We start from the raw sequence: 19564 nt of genomic DNA, 5'->3' as shown, positions 1-19564 counted from the left end.
GAGATTGATGGGCAGATGTACTCTTCTTAGCTGTGGAATGCTGAGAGTAATTAACTGATACCATACTAATTGCTCTCAGCATTCCACAGCTAAGAAAATCTTGTTGGTATCTGATGAAGGGAGATTTAACTCTCAAAACATTTTACTTCCAATGTGAAATCTGGTCTGATTTGAGAGAAAGGAATTTGTTCTCCCTCTTAGTAAGTCATGTGAGTGTAACCATCTCAAGGAATTGCTTTTCCTCATAGTTGGGGACTGGAAAACAACTTTGTGGCAGTCACTAAACATTTAGCTGCATTGATTGCCTATAAGAGGGTTGGAGCTCACTCTCTTCAAGGCCTTTGAGTCAAAAGAACTGTAAGATAAATAAACAAATATGGGTGTTTGTGGCTGGCTCCACCTGCTACATCCGCCATTTTGTGATTGCAGCCACCAAGCCGTGTCAGAATTCCAAAGGTGCCTGCAAACTGGAAAAGATTGGGGACCCCTACCTAAAACTGTCCTCTACAGCACAGAACAAGGTCGCTGTCTGCTATACGGAGGCTTAATTTCATACCAACATTCCTTTCAGTAACTTGTGTAAAATATTTGTCTTCAGGAAAGAAATGCTCATGTGTGTCATTTGATTGGCGCATATTGCTGTCTTGAGTCTTCCATCAGCGTTATGTCCCCCCCCCCCTCTTTTCTGGCTGCAGTAAGGAGGACGCTAAAGAGTGGGCTGACGCCAGAAGAAGCCAAAGCGCTGGGCCTGATGGGCACTTCGGAGATGCAGGTGTGACAACAGCCTTCCCAGCAGAAGAGCCCTCCCGCCTCCTCCACCACCGCCGAGGCTGCCAACCGCTGTCCTCCTGCCAGGTCATCTGCTGCTCCTAACCCCGCATCATCTCCTAGAATAGCCTTCATAACACTGAAGCAGGCAAAAAGGTCAAACAACATAAAGAGTTAAAGCAAAAAACTGTGTGGGTGGCCACGATAAAAGTGAGGGCTAGGGAGGAGGGAGGATTTTGGAAATTGCATCGTGCTTGTTCTGTCCGACTCCATGGATGTGGTTTCTGAGAAGGTCTTGTCTTGTGTGAGAGGCGTTCATGTTCAGTTCCCTTGTGGCCAGTTGTAGTCGTTGTGGAGTTCTCCGTCAGTTCAAAGGGCAGTCCTTTAGACAGGCAAACCAACTTCTGAAACAGTTACTGCGATCTTTCAGACAGCAGTGTGGTTGAGCAGAAATGCACCCTTATTTTTATCTTTCCACCAAAGAATGTAAAAATGTATGTCTACTTGTATATATATGATCTGAATGTCTCCGTGTGTGCGCACACATGCATATACAGATATGCCTATGGAGTCTAGGTGCCTTCAACTTTCACTTATTCTGTCCAGTAAGAAGGGAAGTCCTTTTTTGGTGGGGATTCCTTGTTTTCCTTCTGGTGGAATGCCACTAGGACATCTCACAACACATTCTGTGTAATAGCATATTTGCACAGGGATTGCACAGTTTACCTCCTGTCACTAAACTTTAGAGATGAATGTATGTTCCATTACTGCAGTATGCCAGCAGTTAGCTAGTTAAGCAAAAGGGGTCATATAGGGGTTTCATGCACCTGTCTTGACCCATTCAGTGGCTTTCGTGATCTGATACAACAGCATTCAATACCATCAAGCTCCCTGAATTAATTAGTCTGGGATTCTGTAAAAAATTCCTTTCCAGTTACATTTCCCCCCACATCACAAGCCATGTAGGATGCAGCAGGGAACCGAACTGCCTTTGACATATGAAGACTGTCCCTTCCGTTCCGCACACAATCGGGGCTCCACAGCCATCGACTTTCATTCTCTAGTCAGAGACTGCAGCTCAAAGAATGCGGCTAAGAGAAGACCGTTTTTCCACGACACAGTCAAATCAGATCTTTGGCTTTCGTGCAGACTACATCCATCTCAGAAAATTTGAACTGTGCCCATTCAGTGCTGTGTCATTCATTTTTATGAGTGCAGGAACAAAAGGGATCTTTTTACGCTAAAACATACCTCTGAGCTAACAGTACTAAAGACAGCTGGCCAGTTGCTTGGCCCTGTGTTTGGAAAACAAGCGACCCTTCTGTCCACAAGAATACTGTAGATTATTCTGGGGAATCCCAGGCGCTGCCTTTATGTAGAAAGCCAAATAGTGAAATGGGCACCTGTAAGGAAACAGAGCAAAAAAAGTCCCAGGTGACAACTGCTGCTCTCACTGGACAGCCGGGTTGTGTCCCATGATTGACTGTTGCTGTTCACTTTAATCCACCTGTGTTGTCTCCTGTGTGGGTCTGTAAAAGCTGCGCTTGGCCTCTCGAACGCTGTGTTTCCCCTCAGTTCTGACATGCTGTTCACTCAGAGGCTCTGAATAAACCTGGTCAGGATGCACTGTTCACTAGAAAGAGGGAGCTCTCGGCTAGAGCAGTGAAGAAAACGGCATTTATTTCATAAGTCTTTTATTTATTTCTAGAATATGAGATTAGTCTTTGGTGGGAGGATTTGGAAACTGGAGCCATCAGAAACATCCATTTCCCTGTCTCTTTGGTGCAAGGAATTATTGGGAGTTTTCAAAATGAAGAAAACACCTCCAAACCTCATTGCTGCCCCCTGGTGGTTAATATAGAAAGCCCTTCTTAAACTCTGTTTGGTTATCAAGCACTAACCCTGATGTTCTTTCTTTAGAAAGAAATTTCCCATCCTGAGCCTATTTCACCTTCTGACCTTCCTGAACCATCAGCCTCACCCTGTCTCCAGAACACAGGCCTTCCTCCTAAGCCAGTTTGGTGTAGTGGATAAGTGTGCGGACTCTTATCTGGGAGAACTGGGTTTGATTCCCCACTCCTCCACTTGCACCTGCTAGCATGGCCTTGGGTCAGCCATAGCTCTGGCAGAGGTTGTTCTTGAAAGGGCAGCTGCTGTGAGAGCCCTCTCAGCCCCACCCACCTCACAGGCTGTCTGTTATGGGGGGAGAAGATATGGGAGATTGTAAGCCACTCTGAGACTCTGATTTAGAGAGAAGGGCGAGGTATAAATCTGCAATTCTTCTTCTTCTAAGCACGTATGTGGGAGGGGGGAGCATGAGTAGGAGGACTGGACCAGGATCCATTGCTGATGGAAATAATGGGTTGGTTTTGCAAGAATGGGGAAAAGACAGCATAGAAATTGTAGCAGTTATGCTGAGACAAATATTTCAGAATGTGTAGCAGTTTTCTAGAGAGATTTTTTTTTTGGCACCCCTCGGGTTGCCAACCCCCAGGTGGTGGCTGCAGATCTCCCAGAATTATGTGATCTCCAGATAATATGGATTAGTTTCCCTGGAGGAAATGGCAACTTTGGAGGGTAGATTTTATGGAATCATATCCCTGCTGAGTTCCGTCCCTTCCTCAAATTCTACCTTCTCCAGGCTCCACCCCCAAATCTTCAGGAATTTCTCCAACTAGAACTGGCAACCTTCACACACACACACACGTCTCTGTGCTTGTCCAATATGGTGTTCACTGCTGCCTCACTCAGGTGTATCAGAAGAACATTTTTGTACCTGACCACGTACAAAAAAATGGGCCATTCGTTTTGGCCTTTCAAGCATTACTCAGGTCCTCGTTGCCAAATGACGACTGTCTAATATGCCTCCAGAATACTGTTCCAAATCGAATGGTGTTGTTCCCCAAGAAGCATTGTCTAGATAGCACAGGTGAGCCGGTCCGCAAAGTGCTACTTACAATGAAAGCCTTGTTGTGCTCAGTGGGATTACTCCCAGGTAAATGTGCATGGGATTGTGACCTTGGGTCCCAACTATGTGAGTCGTTTTCAATGAGTGGAATCTAGGTTCCCCAAAGCTGGCTCACTTCCCTGGAACATAATTGTAAAGGTCTGTGAAGGCATGATTGGACTGGAGGAACCAAAATGGTGCAAATTACCCACACACACACACACATTATATTGGCTTGGAAAGACAGTGGGGGAGGCAAGAGTCAAGGGGCTCACCCTGGGCTGTGGTCCGAAGCCACTCCACTAACATTTACTACAACATTCCCCATACCTGCTCTGTGTCTGCTCCCTGGTCCTGAATCATTATAAATGGCCCTAAGTCTCCCAGAAGAGGACAATGCTAAAAAAAGGTAAAGAATGTCCCCTGTGCAAGAACCAGTCGTTTCCGACTCTGGGTTGATGTTGCTCTCACAACGTTTTCTTGGCAGACTTTTTATGGGATGGTTTGCCATTGCCTTCCCCAGTCATCTACGCTCCCCCCTGCCCCCCAGCAAGCTGGGTACTCATTTCACCGACCTCGGAAGGATGGAAGGCAGAGTCAGCCTGGAGTCGGCTACCTGAGCCAGCTTCCGCTGGGATCGAACTCAGGTCATGAGCAGAGAGCTTCGACTGCAGTACTACAGCTTTACCACTCTGCGCTACGGGGCTCTTAGGCCAATGCTAGCCTAGTTGAATTTGTGACTTTTTTTTCTTTAAATAGCTGATGCACACACCCCAACTCCTCATGCCGTATCACAATCTGGTTTTGAAACTCTGTTTCAAAAGTGTTTTTAGCTGGGGAATAAGCAGCCAGCTCCTGCCCCCTCTCCACCACCCCAGACTCACGAGCGTCATGGTCTTTAGATCCTAGCTGTGATCCCTAATTTATTATAATATAGCTGGCTTCTTGAGCCAGTAGGCACTACACTGGTTCTCAGAGACAGACAAGCTTGCTCACGTGCTCCTGACTCTTTTCATCTACACCTGATAGTTAGGGAATTGACACTTTAGTCATATCCATTTTCAGTCAGGGTACTCAACTTCTGTGGTGTTGCTCATTTCATCGCATCACCACTGAGAGAGTTCTTGCTCTATCATACCATACCAGGGCTTAAAGGAGCTGGGGAAATGGTATCGCAGGAACAATTGCCCTTCAGTAGTAATGCAGTAAAACCAAGATAATCCATACCATAATATTCCCCATTGCTGTGCATAGGTGTGAAAATTGGACAGTAAAGAAAGCTGCCAGGAAGAAAGTTGATTCCTTTGAAATGTGTTGTTGGAGGAGCGTTTTATGGATACTGTGGATGACCAAAAAGACAAGGAAGAGGGTTCTAGATCAAATTTAGTCTGACTTCTCCCTAGAAGTGAAAATGACTAAACTGAGGCTATCATAGTTTGATCACATTATGGGAAGGAAAGACAATAATGTTAGGCAAGTGGAAGGAAGTAGGAAAAGAGGAAGTCTCCACATGAGATGGATTGATCAAGGAAGCCACAGCCTTCCCTTTGCAAGACCTGAGGAGGGCTGTTGGTATTGGAGGACAGTTTTACAGATAATGTGCACTGCCAAAAAGACAAATCAGTAGGTTCTAGATTCAAGTCTGAACTTTCCCCAGAAGCTAAAATGAATAAACTTTGTATTGTACTTCCTATTGTAGTTTGGTCCCATAACGAGAAGACAAGGACCGATTTCCCACTCGTCTTACGCCGCTCTCACGTTCGTCTTCTCAGTGGGGCTTCCTTCCAATTTCACACTATCTGCCCCGCGGCTGCAGCAAATGTCGGCGTTTTCGCACAGCAAACAGAAACCGCTAAAACCCAGTTTCTAATTGCTGCGCGAAAACACCGACACTTGCTGCAGCCCCGGGGCAGATAGCGTGAAATCAGAAGAAAGCCGCGCTGAGAAGATGAACGTGAGAGCAGCATAAAGTGAGTGGGGAATCGGTCAAAGAGTCACTGGAAAAGACAATCATGCTAGGAAGGCAACAGATGAAGATATTGGAAAAAGAGGAAGACCGAACCTGAGGTGGACGAACTCCATCAAGGAAGTCACGAGGGCCCTCCGTTTCGGAGAGCTGAGCAAGGCTGTTGATGATAGGGTGTATGGGCGGTCTTTAATTCATAGGGTCACTCTGAGTCTGAAGTGACTTGACAGCACTGAAGACACATAAAGAGTAACGCAGCTCATAGCTGCTTTGTAAGGCCAAATTATGTGTCTGGAGGGTTCCAGCCCAGTCCTCAGCAGCCCAGCGCTGTGACTGCTTTTATGTGGACAGAGAGAGTGGCTGGCATTTGTCAGCTTCTGACAAGGAAATATGGCCACTTCTTAGCTTTGAAAGGGAATGATATCCAAACCCCCAAACAGAAGGGCAATTGCCAGCAGCCAGATTGTTTAAGCGCAGGAGCATTTGATCCATGAAGAAGAACAACTCTTGGGAATTCTATACAACTTTCTTCAAAATGCGCTATCACAGTGGAGAACAGGCTTTGATCCTGCCAGATATTTCTGTCGGCAGAAGGATTTCCATCAGCAAAGCAGGATTTCCTTTTGTCTCCTCTCCCACTCCCCAAATACACCCTCCCCACCTCAAAAAAAAAGAGACCCTTCTGCTGCGCCTCCAGGAACAGGACAAGGAGAGAGTCAGGGCTCTGCAGTGGGAGCAGAGAATCAATCAAAGATCACCCTCCTTCCATCAGTGGACATCCTCTGTGGCATCCGGCCCATGCATTTCCCATTCAATGTCCCTTCAAGCATCCACAGACTAAATTTCAGATACTGTTTAAAAAGGCAGTCCGCTGACCCCTTGCAACAGCCAGAAGGAACCCTCCTGAATCGCAAAGAGGTGAAAGAGCAGCTTCTGCTCCAATGGGACAGTGAAGAAGAGGGACTCTGCACAGATAGCTGGATTCCAGTAGCACTTTAAAGACCAGCAAGGTTGTCAGGGAGTCAACATTCCCCTCATCAGAGCTTTGACTCTCAAAGGCTTCTGCCCTAGGAATCTTGTTAGCTTCTAAGTGGCTCCTGGACTTGGGTCTAGTTGTTCTACTGCAGACCAACATGGCTACTCTAGAATTATCTGCACAGATAGTGGTAACAGTCAGGAATGAAATAAATGCACCAAAACGTAGAAAAGCAATTTAGGTTTTGGGTGGAAGCACTAAGTGTAGTTTTCCCACCTAATTTGCTTTTTTATTTGTTAAATCTTTAACAGGGCACTGACTCCATCAAACTAAAACACAGGGTTTTCTTTATGATGTTTGAAACCTTGGGATTACGATTGCTAACTCCAGGTTTAGAAAGACCTAGAGATTTACGGGTGGAGCCTTGGAGAGTGGAGTTTAGGGAGGGGAGGGACTGTGGCAGGGCAGAATGCATGGGCACAGACCAGGGAAAGCCCAATGCAGTTTGGGGTTTGCAAACCAACAAAGCCTGCCCAAACTGAACCGTTTCTGGGTCTACCTGGTGACGCATGTAACTTCTGAGTGGCATCAGGCTTCACCCCTGGCACACCTGCATAATCTAGAAGTGATGCAGTATGCACACACCACTTCCAGGAGGCATCAGGTGCTGCCCCCAATGTGCCTGCATTACCTGGAAGTGACATGAGCACATCAGGCAATGCACTTGTGTCACTTTCGGATAGGGTTGCCAATCCCCAGGTGGGGGCAGGGGATCCACCAGTTTGGAGACCCTCCCCCCACTTCAAGGTCGTCAGAAAGCAGGGGGAGGGGAGGGAAATGTCTGCTGGGAACTCTATTATTCCCTATGGAGATTTATTCCCACAGAAAATAATGGAGAATTGATCTGGGGGGGCTGATTTTTGAAGTAGAGGCACCACATTTTCAGCACAGCATCTAGTGCCTCTCCCCAAAATACCCCCCAACTTTCAAAAGGATTGGACCAGGGGGTCCAATTCTATGAGCCCCAAAGAAGGTGCCCCTATCCTTCATTATTTCCTATGGAAGGAAGGAATTGAAAAGGTGTGCTGTCCCTTTAAATGTGATGGCCAGAACTCCCTTTGGAGTTCAATGATGCTTGTTACAGCCTTGATCTTGGCTCCACCCCTACTGGCTCCTGGCTCCACCCCCAAAGTCCCCAGATATTTCTTGAATTGGACTTGGCAACCCTACTTTCGGAAGATGAAGGTGCACCCGGGCAGTGTGTGCATGGGGGTTCGAGGAAGGCTCCTTCCCTGAGCCTTGGTCCCTCGGGTTTGGGTCTGCCCATCCCTACAGTCCATCTTCCAAAGCTATTTTCTCCAGGAGAAGTGGGATAAATGTTTTCAATAAGTGATCTGTGTAGTCTGACAATCAGTTGTAATTCCAGGAGATCTCCAGCGTCCATCTGGAGATTACAGAAAATGAGAGAAGTCACAATACGAGGCTAACAATGCAAACCAAGGTGGTCATTGTGACAAATTTCTAAGAACAACTTATCAAGCAATACTTTTATGACATTAATAATAATTAACAGTACTAAAGATGAGATTCTCCAGTGTGATCTCGTCTCACAATTTCCAGTTGTAGTAAACAATAATGTCCATCGTCCTAAAATTCTGGCACTGAAAAATTTGTTCTGTTTGAAAAGCTAACATGTTCTCAATTCAACCTTCCATGGCAAAAAGGTCTCAATCCCCCACAACAGACAGCTGACTCAATGCATCTGTTTCATGTATATTTCTTCAGGAAAGGGGTTATCTGCAATAAGTTGTTTGCAGTTAAACTTAGGATCAAAGTCTCCAGATCTTTAGCAGTTTAAACTGGGACCCAAAGTCTCCACTATTTTCTGAAGCGGCATTGCAAGACAAGATCACATTGGAGAATCTCTGCTTTAGCATTGTACTGTTAATTATTATTAATTTCATAAAAGTATTGCTTGATATGTTGTTCCTAGTAAGTTTTTACAATGACCATATTGGTCCATCTGGAGGTTGGCAGCCCTGTTTCTGATACGCATTCACCTGTTCTGTTTAGGACAAGAGAGCTTGATCCTGCCCGAATCCCTATTCTCCTCTCTAATGCAGGATTCCACATGGAGTTCCAAGAGCACAGAAAGACTTTAACATAGCCCTTAAATCTCATCTCCATTTAGTAAGTGCCTCTGTTTGATTTGGAAGTGCATGTACCCTGTACGACAGGATCGTGGTTGGTTTTACATTAGCTGCATTTATAATACTGAGGGTGGTTCCCAGAGTTCCATCAGAGTTCCAGTCCTCCTCACTCTTTCTCATATACACTCAAACCCTACTTAGAAAACTATTAACCAGGAATAAAAATCTTTAGGGGAGGGAGGTTTGTGTCATGTGATACAATCCTGCGGTTTTGCAAGTGACCACAAGGACATGAAAAGAAATACTTTGGTGATCCATTTTTGCGTCTTCAGTAACATAGATGGAAGCTGGTAATGTTCAGGGAAAGTTATGCGGCAGCAGTGAGACGAATTTGGGTCAGAATCCACGTGGATGGTTTCCCGCAGAAGTCCCCTTTTAGGGCTCCATTGGACTGTTCTGCCTGTTCTTTGATGTGGCGTTTGCACAGAACTTTTTAGGGAGATCCATCTGGTTCGTTCAAGAATGGGATGTTTCCTTCTGTGGAAACGAGGAATTTCTTACCTTGGGAACATACGAAGATCTATTTTCCCAATTTATTTGACACGGACCTTTATTCCTTTTAAATGCTTGGCCTATCTTTTAAGATAGAGCAAAGGGGGTTTTTTTATTTTGTTTTTTCACATCAAGTTAAATAACAATTTATTTATATAAATGATTCAAAGGAACATCCTATAAAGGTTTTATAATTTACCCATCCTTAAATTATTAAACGTGTACTTTTGCTGTACTTCTTGAAGCATAGTACAAATGACTTACCGTGAGCTATCAGTAAGTTTTTAACAGCTGTGAAATCAAGAGACCTTTTGTGAAAGAAGAGGCCCATTTGTAATGATGTGATGCTGAGTTCCATTTCTCTTTTTAAGGACTGTCTTTGGACTTCTTGTGTTTTTTTTCTGTGCGCTGGGAATTGTAAAAAGAAATAGTTGTAAAGTAGAAAAAGAACAAGTTTCTAGACAAAAGACAACTATTGTAAAAATGTGTAAATGTGACTAGTCTTTTTGTGTTGTGTGTAGCATAGTGTAAAATAAGCTTTTTTGTCAGCAGTGTTATTCTGTGAATTTTAATTTAAGAACAAGCCATGCATAGTCAAAGAAGTATCCTGCAAGAAACACTGATACATACACCAACTGTTTGGTTGTTGTTGTTTTTTGTTTTCCTGAATGTAGATAAAAGTCTTGCAAAATGTTACTTTCTTTTACCCTCACAGTTTTACTACATTAAAAAAAAACTTGAATAACTCTTTCCAAATTCTCTGCATCCAGCGCATTGACCATTTGCAGCTATCTTCAGGCAATTAAGATGCTAAATTTGGTATAATGTAGACAGAGATTCCGTTTTGAAAAGCCCTCCTTATCTGTCTCTACTCACAAATGACTCCCCCGTTTTAGATAATCTTGTGTCTGCACCATGCAGAATGGCAATCTTGTCCACAAACCTGTACCCAAAATCTGATACATTTTTCATACACTTCACCGCATTGTTTAAACACATCTTGCAATAAAGCTTTTTAATGCACTCTTTTCTCTTCATTTCTCTTTTACTTGTGGCATTTTAACGTATAGTTCTTGAGGACGCGAATGGTGACTCAGGGCAAGAAACTGGTTATAAAGGACACAGCATTATTTTGGTCTGTGCTGTGTTGGGGAGGTTGTTTTGAGGGGGGGGTTGGGGGGAGTTGGCAATTCCATTCATATTTTGCTGACTTCAGCTAATTCAGGTGTCCCCAACCTTTTGTAAACCTGTGGGCACCTTTGGAATTCTGCCACAGGGTGATGGGCACAGTGACAAAAGGGTTGTCACAAGAGCCACACACACCAGAGAGGCCCAAGTACACAGGGAGTAGAGGGGTAATTTAAAAAAAAAACTACACTGGAAAGAGGAGTGAGAGAGAATAAAACCAACAATGGCGGCAGCTGCTGCTGTTGAAATAATATTCTTCCAACCTACACATTCAATCAGATCTCCACTGACCAATCAGAAGCTCTGCTAGGCAAGAGCCCCGAGTGCCCCCCCCCGCACCCTTTCAAAAACATTGGTGGGAAAGGTGTCAGTAGCCTCATGGCACTTTGGGGACCCAAAGCTAATCCATCTCCAGATTGGGGGGGGGGGTGGGCAGCACTGCCAGGCATTAACTGGAAATGGCAAAACAAACCATGGTGAAAGGAAAGGCAGGGTGGGGGGGGGAGAAAAGATGGGGAGTCAGTAGGTTACTGACAGGGAAACCCACAGGCTGGGGAAGTAGAAAGAGATGAGCAAACTGTTTTGCTCCCAGGTGGTCTCTAGTCTTGAAACCAAGGTGTTGTTTGGCCTCATTAAGTGAGCAGGGTGGACACTACGAGGGGGGAGACTAGGAACAAGACCAGGAACTGCAGTTGCAAAAATCCTGGCTGCTCCCCTTTTTCCTTTGCATAAAGGATAAAGGCTCATCAAAGTGTCAGCAAAAGAGTCACTGTCAGACCACACAACAACAGGCTACAAATAACACTCCTTTTCTTCTAATTGAGAAAATGTGAATACTATAACACACTTGTTTAAGGAACTAAATTTAATAAAAAGGTTTCTGAATGGTCTCCAGCACAGATCATCAAACAGTGACTGGTTAAACAACTAACCCTCCTAGAACAACCATCGGAACCAACCCAAACACTCAGGTGCACAACGGAGTTGGGATGGTTACGTAACCACTACAGTACACCAAAATGGGCAGGACAGGTCACTCCCACAAGGGCTCAGAATGAGTGATGCCCAGCTGTCCGCCTCAAGTTGCCAGTTAGATTCAGGTGGGTAACCATGTTGGTGTGAAGTAGCAGAAGAGGCGTGCACACAAAAGCTTAGGCCAGGAATAAAACTCTGTTGCTCTTAAAGGTGCCACGGGACTCAGACTTTGAGTTACCAATGAAATATTCGGGGGGGGGGGTGTTGTTTGTTTTTGAGAGGCAGAGTGTGTGCATGCATAAGAAAGTGCGTGCACATGAAAGCTTGTGCCCGGAATTAAACTTGGTTGGTTTTAAAGGTGCCACTGGACTCAAACTTTGTTCTAAAGCGTAAGTAGGAGAGTTAAAAATGATATGTCTGATTAACAATTGATTAACAATAAAGAGCTTTCATCCATTACTAACCCTAGAGCGAGGATATGGTGTCTGGTCAACAAGAAGTTTTACTTCAGCTGCCCTTTGGCAGAGTGGAAGGCCTTGGCTGGTGTCTCCCATGGTGGGCTGCAGGCCGGCCTCAAGGTCAAAGCCAGTGACCCTTCTTCCCTCCGGGTTGACAACTGGCCAGCTCAGGAGTCTCAGTCTGGCCTAGAAGAAACAGATTCCTCCCAACATGTTTAACTGCTGCCCATACTATAAGATAGGAGAAGATGCTCGTGGCCTGCTGTTTATTTATTTTTTAATCACCTGCATTCAACTGTTTCACATTCCAACCACCTTGCAGCAGAGTTATGCGAGTTGAGGGGCTGCTGCCAGCAATGTGGTAATGCTTTTTCAAAGTATGAGTTGGTTGGCCAGACACTTCTTTCAGAGCAGATCCATTAGCAGCTTTAAATTCCAGATGTGCGCCGACAACACAACGTAGCTCCCCCCTCCCCCCGACTATAAAGCCCAGTGAGGGCTCATTTTTTGTCACGGGAAAACCTGGAGACTCCAGCCAGAGAATAACTCTGCAGATCAATGCATTGCACAGCTGTCAGCCATTCCTTCACTGCTACGTATTTAGACAATGCTGTTGAAATTATGCAGAGATTCCCCATCCCTTGATAGCATTTCTCCAGTTTTCTGATGACATGGTGGCTTCGATAGCATTGCCACTGGCTATTAGGCTTTGGAAATCCTAGAGAAAGGAGTGTTATTGCCTCATGAATCTGAGGGAGCATTAGGAGAATCAGTATTATGTGATCTTCTTGAGACTTTAGGTAACAGAAGGGATTGGCCTAATCTCACCCTCCTGCTCTCAAGCAGTCCCCACAACTAGTGTTCCCTCTAAACTGAGTTAGCGTAAACTAGCTCATAGATTTTTAGCCTCCAGCTCACACATTTTTGTCTTAGCTCAGGAAGAATGACCCCGGAGCACAATAATTTATGCAGTAGCTCACAACTTTCATGCCAGCAGCTCACAAAGTAGAATTTTTGCTCACAAGACTCTGCAGCTTAGAGGGAACATTGCCCACAACCCTCTGTACCTCTTGGGAGGGGCCATGGCTCAGTGATGGAGCATCTTCTGGGCATGCAGAAGGTCCCAGGTTCAATCTCCAACATTTCCCATTAAAAAGGATTAAGTGATGTGAAAGAGCTCTGCTTGAGATTCTGGAGAGTCACTGCCAGTCTGAGTAGTCAATACCAACCTTGATGGACCAGGGGTCTGATTCAGTAAAAGGCAGCTGTGTATGTTCAGGTGTGTATGTTTAGCCAATCATCTCAGATTGGGAGGGGAGCTTCATGACATCTTCCTGCTAATTGCACGCTCAGCAGCACCCCCACATCTTCTTAAGCTCCACTTACAGTTGCCCTTGCAAATCCAGCCAGAAGCCTAACTGCATGCTGCATTATCCGTATGTGCACCCCAGGTTCAACACATGGACTTTCAATCAAACAGGCCTTGACAAGTCCCTGACAAGAATTTGTCTCAAATGTGTAGCTCAGAAACTGTCTATTGATTTTCCTAATAGTGTTGTCATTGCTGATGAATAGTCAAGTTATCCAGTGTACATTCATATATCCACAGCTGCCTTGTTTTATGTATCCATACATGTACCTACACCCATATATGCATGACTGTGCTAACCCATGTATTAGAATATCTGTTTGCACTAACCCTCACATATATTCATTGTATTCTTTTAAAGTTCAACAAAGGAGGCCACAGTAGAGGGTAAGCCAATGTGGGAAGCAAGGGCCTAAACTCATCTCCCTGGGAATGGAAGACAGGTACCAATGAAGGATGTCTGTAAGATGGAATGCGAATTTGGAGGAGAGTAACACCAGAATCTGGGAACTAGTTCAGTCTTTTGAGTGGGAGACATTTAGGCGGGAAGAGTGATGGGCCGTTAACCTGTAACCTATATTTGGACTGTAAGTTTTGTTTTAGGACAGTCTGGCAAGGTCAGTAGCCTTGCGCACACCTGCTACAAGTGTTTGCTATATGTTTCTTCATTAAAGCTTCTTCTGCGTTTATTCAAGAAGTCTTGTGAGAGATTCTGGACAAAACTGCAAGTGAAGTGCAGAGAAGCCTTTCCAAATTGCCTCTCCCTCAATCTTCAATGGCCCCAAGGAAACCACCATTTGCCCAGTTGGGGAAACTTAATATGGCTATATTTAAGTTTCCCCCAAACAGGGCAAATCATGGTGCTTTAGGGCCATTTCAGGCGATTTAGAGGACATACCACAATTCCTGTTTGGACAGGGCCATTTCAGGTGTAAGGGGAACATACCACAATTCCTGTTTGAACAGGGCTTTCTTTGCACCTAGGCATTGAATTCTGCACAGGGGGTTGCACTGTACAGAATGGTTCATAAAACACTCGGGAAAACAACTAGGAGTGTGGTTTATATAGCTACATATAGCTTAAGTAAAATCCCATTGTGTGATTTCTGTATTGCGTAATGTGTCACTTCTGCTATGCTTCAGTTCTTTCTGGTAGTTCCAGACTTCTAAAAACCTAAAGCATTGGTTACTGAATGTCCCGTTTTGCTCCTGACTCATGCTGTGTGATCTGCCTTGAGTCCTGTGAGAAAGCCAGACTATAAATAATGGAAATAAATTACAAGCATAGAACTCACACAAGGCAAACCTGGTCCAAAGTCCACAGAGGACCCAAGGATCATTCAGCGTATACCGAGCCCCTAAAAATCAGCCCTTCCACATCTAACTCAGAGACTTAGTTAGGGACAGAAAGGAGACTGCCGACTGTATATTTACCACTTGATTACCTGCATGTGCCACTGATCCTTGTGCAGAGATCAAACACTCTAGATAGAATTTCCCTCCCACTTGATGTGCTTTCAACTGTAGTGCTTTTTAGTGGAGTCCATTCAGGTATTCCACTAAGAGTTCAGAAAACATACATGAGGGGCCATAACTCACTGGCACATGTTGAATGGAGAGGGACCTTTGTTGAGTCCTCAGCATCTCCAGTTAAAGGATCTCAGGTAGAAGGCATTGAAGAAGAGGATTGTAAGGACTGACCAGGTATCAACAAAGCAAAGTCTCTCATACGAAAGCATGGGTAGAATGTATTAGTTTTGATACAAGACTTAAACCTTCTAGCCCGGAAGCTGGCTTGCTAGGAATGAGGCTGTTACAGACAGTGATAAAATAGTCAAATTGTGCAGGCAAATGTGGCTCCTCCACCCCTCCCACCTTTTCATACACCCAGTTGTTTATCATCAGAAGACCCTTGACACCCATGGTCAGAAATACTCAGGAAGAAGGGGGTTCAAGAGGGGTGGGAGTTTCTTAAAAGTGAAATACTGAAAGCGCAATCACAGATGATTCCTATGAGAAGAAAAAATGGAAAAAGCCTAAAGAAGCCGAAGTGGCTCCATAAACAGCTCTCTAAAGACTTGAGAAATAAAAAAGACTCCTTTAGGCATTGGAAGGAGGGCCTAATAATAATAATAATAACAATAATAATAATAATTTTTATTTATATCCCACCCTCCCTGCTGAGGCAAGCTCAGGGTGGCTCACAAGACATCTTTATAACCAAAGATGAATATAAACAAATCACCAGTGCTTGTAGAGAAAAAGTTAGGAAAGCTAAAGCTCAGTATGAGCTTAGGCTGGCTAAAGATGCTTAAAACAACAACAAAAAAGGTTCTTTTCATGTTCAGAGTAAGAAAATGAGCAAAGACATGGTAGGCCCATTGTGAGGACAAAAAAGTGAAATTGTAACGGGTAATGAAGAGAAAGCGGAACTGCTCAAGTCCTACTTTTCCTCAGTCTTCTCTTCTGAGGGAAACAGTGCTCAACATGGCAAAAACAGAACATATAAGGAGGGTATGAAGTTCCAACCTAGGATCAGCATAGGGGTAGTACATAAACACCTAGTTCCTTTAAATGAAACTAAGTCCTCAGGGCCAGATGAACTGCATCCAAGGGTTCTAAAAGAGTTTGCGGATATAATTTCTGAGTCTCTGGCTATTATTTTTTGAGAATTCTTGGAGAACAGGAGAGGTGCCGGAAGATTGGATGCGGCCGAATGTTGTCCCCATCTTCAAGAAGGGGAAAAAAGAATCTGGGTAACTACTGACCCGTTGGCTTGATGTGTATACCTGGAAAAGTTTTAGAACAAATCATCAAACAGTCAGTCCTGGAACATTTAGAAAGAATGGATGTGATTACTAGGAGCCAGCATGGGTTTCTCAAGAACAAGTCATGTCAAACTAACCTGATCTCTTTTTTTTGAGAAAGTGACTACCTTGCTGGATCAGGAGAATGCTGTAGATGTCGTTTATCTTGATTTCAGTAGGCAGGGGTGGCCAACGGTAGCTCTTCAGATGTTTTTTGCCTACAATTCCCATCAGCCCCAGCCAGCATGGCCAATGGCTGGGGCTGATGGGAGTTGTAGGCAAAAAACATCTGGAGAACTAATGTTGGCCACCCCTGCAGTAAGGCTTTTGATAAGGTTCCACATGCTATCTTTGTTGACAAGTTGGTAAAATGTGGTTTGGATCCTGTTACCATTAGGTGGATCTGTAACTGGTTGACAGATCACACCCAAAGAGTGCTTGTGAATGGTTCCTCATCCTCTTGGAGAGGAGTGACAAGCGGAGTGCCTCAAGGATCTGTCCTGGGACATGTTTTGTTCAACATCTTTATAAACGATTTGGATGAAGGAATAGAGGGGATGCTTATTAAATTTGCCAATGATACTAAATTGGGAGGGGTTGCAAATACAGTAGAAGACAGAAACAGGATACAGGATGACCCTGACAGGCTGGAAAACTGGGCTAAAACCAATAAAATGAATTTTTAAATGGGATAAATGTAAATTTCTGCAATTCGGTAGGAAAAATCCCATGCATAGTTATAGGATGGGAGAGACTTGTCTTAGCAGTAGTATGTGCGAAAAGGATCTAGGGGTCTTAGTGGATCATATGCTGAACATGAGTCAACAGTGTGATGCGGTGGCTAAAAAGTCAAATGCAATTTTCGGCCGTATCATCAGAAGTATAGTGTCCAGATCACGTGATGTGATGGTATCGCTTTACTTTGCTCTGGTAAGATCTCATCTGGAGTATTGTGTTCAGTTTTGAGCACCACATTTTAAGAAGAATATAGACAAGCTGGAACGGATCCAGAGGAGGGTGACGAAGATGGTGAGAGGTCTAGAGACCAAGTCCTATGAGGAAAGATTGAAGGAGCTGGGGATGTTTAGCCTGGAGAGGAGGGGGCTGAGAGGAGATATGGTCACCATCTTCAAGCACTTGAAGGGCTGTCATATAAAGGATGGTGTGAAATTGTTTTCTGTGGCCCCAGAAGGTTTGACCAGAACCAGTGGGTTGAAATTAAATCAAAAGAGTTTCCGGCTCAACGTTAGGAAGAATTTCCTGTTAGAGCGATTCCTCAGTGGGCCAGGCTTCCTTGGGAGGCGGTGGGCTCTCCTTCCTTGGAGGTTTTTAAACAGAGGCTGGATGGCCATCTGACAGTGATGAAGATCCTGTGAATTTGGGGTTAGGTATTTGTGGGTTTCCTGCATTGTGCAGGGGGTTGGACTAGATGACCCTGGAGGTCCCTGCCAACTCTATGATTTTATGACCTTCACATCCCTTGGTCATGGGAGGGAGACTCCATTCTAGGCGCCACAGCCCCATCTCCTTGACATCTAGATAAAGTTATAGGCTATAAAATACCAGATCTAATCTACAAAGTGAAAGCATTACTCGCTGCCCCCCTTTACAGCATGCAGGTGCAATAACCATGTGGCAGGAAGAATAGCCCATGACAGGACACAGTCCTGACACCTTTCTTTGCTGGAGACCCTGGAGAGCTGCTCTCAGAGTAGACATGGCTAAGCTAGATGTCTCAAGAGCCTGACTTTGTAGAAGGCAGTTCAAAATATTAAGAGGGATTTAAGAACTGGCCATCAGAAACAGCAGCCTGAATAGCTGAGCTTAGCCCAAGCTTGGTAGAACTTGGAAGCTAAGCAGTCCATGGTTAGCACTTGGATGGGAGACCACCAACGAAGCCCAGAGTGGCTGCATAGAGAAGGTAGTGGAAAAAACCACCCAAATCATCAGTAATTGGATGGGAGACCACCAATGATAGGGTGATCCTGGAGATTTGGGGCCTGGGGGATTCCAGGAATTACAAATGGTCTCCAGTCTACAGAACTCCTTTCCCCTGGGGGAAAATGGCTGCTTTGAAAGACTGACCCTATGGCATTATACCACTTTGAGGTCTCTCCCCTCCACAAATACAATCCTCTCCAGACTCCGCTTCCAAAATCTCCAGGAAATTCCCATCCCAGATTTGACAGCCCTACTAGGGGTTGCTCAAAAATAGGGTTGGGGGGGAGGTTGTGCTGTCCTCTTAAAGCGCATTCCTAGCATTTTCTTAATCCAGACTCTCTGTTTTTGCATTTGTATGTGTGTGTCTGCATGTGAGTGAGTGTGTGCACCTGGAAATCATGGCAACCTCTAGTGATTGAGCCTTTTGGGGGGCCTGGAGGATATTCAGAGAGGTGGCTGAATGAAACCTGCCCCTGCGGCTGGTGTTCCAAGGAGGTCTCCCATCCAAGTACCTACCAGGGCCAACCCTACTTCCGAGATCAGACAAGATTCGGCTTGCCTGGGCTATCCATGTCAGGGCTAAATCCAGGCTCTTGTCAGCTTTGGCATCAAGCTAACACTCTCTACAGCATCGTTCTTGCTGCACATCTTAACAGTTCTTGTGACACCGCTCAGGGTGATTCCGCATTTGGCGTTTGCCTCCCTTTTCCTCCGTGGTTGTTTCGTGGGGCCGTGATTTCCCAATTCCGCACTAGAGGATTTCTCCCGGATTCAATTCCCAATCTGTTCCATGTGTTCTGATTACGCATTACTGCGGGGTAACATGATAGAGGTTTACAAGATAATGCATGGGATGGAGAAAGAGGTACTTTTCTCCCTTTCTCACAATACAAGAACTCGTGGGCATTCAATGAAATTGCTGAGCAGACAGGTTAAACCGGATAAAAGGAAGTACTTCTTCACCCAAAGGGTGATTAACATGTGGAATTCACTGCCACAGGAGGTGGTGGTGGCCACAAGCATGGCCACCTTCAAGAGGGGTTTAGATAAAAATATGGAGCAGAGGTCCATCAGTGGCTATTAGCCACAGTGTGTGTGTATATATATATATATATATATAATTTGGCCACTGTGATGGGCCATTGGCCTGATCCAACATGGCTTCTCTTATGTTGGACTGGATGGGCCATTGGCCTTATGCAACACGGCTTCTCTTATGTTCTTCTGTGACACAGAGTGTTGGACTGGATGGGCCACTGGCCTGATCCAACATGGCTTCTCTTATGTTCTTCTGTGACACAGAGTGTTGGACTGGATGGGCCATTGGCCTGATCCAACATGGCTTCTCTTATGTTCTTATGTGACACAGAGTGTTGGACTGAATGGGCCATTGGCCTGATCCAACATGGCTTCTCTTATGTTCTTATTACTGCTGCTCCTGGAGTTTCCCCCACAATCGTAGCAATT

The 19564-nt window shown here is 44.9% G+C and overlaps 1 protein-coding gene across 7 annotated transcripts in view; it reads left to right on the top strand.

Moving 5' to 3' along the window:
- Positions 1 to 808, top strand: part of FHOD3 (formin homology 2 domain containing 3) — a 407856-nt gene extending 407048 nt beyond the window's left edge. For all 7 annotated transcript variants that reach the window (XM_060247836.1, XM_060247834.1, XM_060247833.1 and 4 more), the window contains one exon: positions 696 to 808. In XM_060247836.1, the coding sequence (XP_060103819.1) occupies positions 696 to 778 (83 nt within the window). In that variant the 3' untranslated portion in view covers positions 779 to 808. The remainder of the gene's footprint in view (positions 1 to 695) is intronic.
- The last annotated feature ends 18756 nt before the right edge of the window (positions 809 to 19564 follow it).

The sequence above is a fragment of the Heteronotia binoei genome, chromosome 10 (genome assembly GCF_032191835.1).
Source record: "Heteronotia binoei isolate CCM8104 ecotype False Entrance Well chromosome 10, APGP_CSIRO_Hbin_v1, whole genome shotgun sequence".
NCBI lineage: Eukaryota > Metazoa > Chordata > Lepidosauria > Squamata > Gekkonidae > Heteronotia > Heteronotia binoei.
This window is presented reverse-complemented; position numbering and strand designations above follow the sequence as displayed.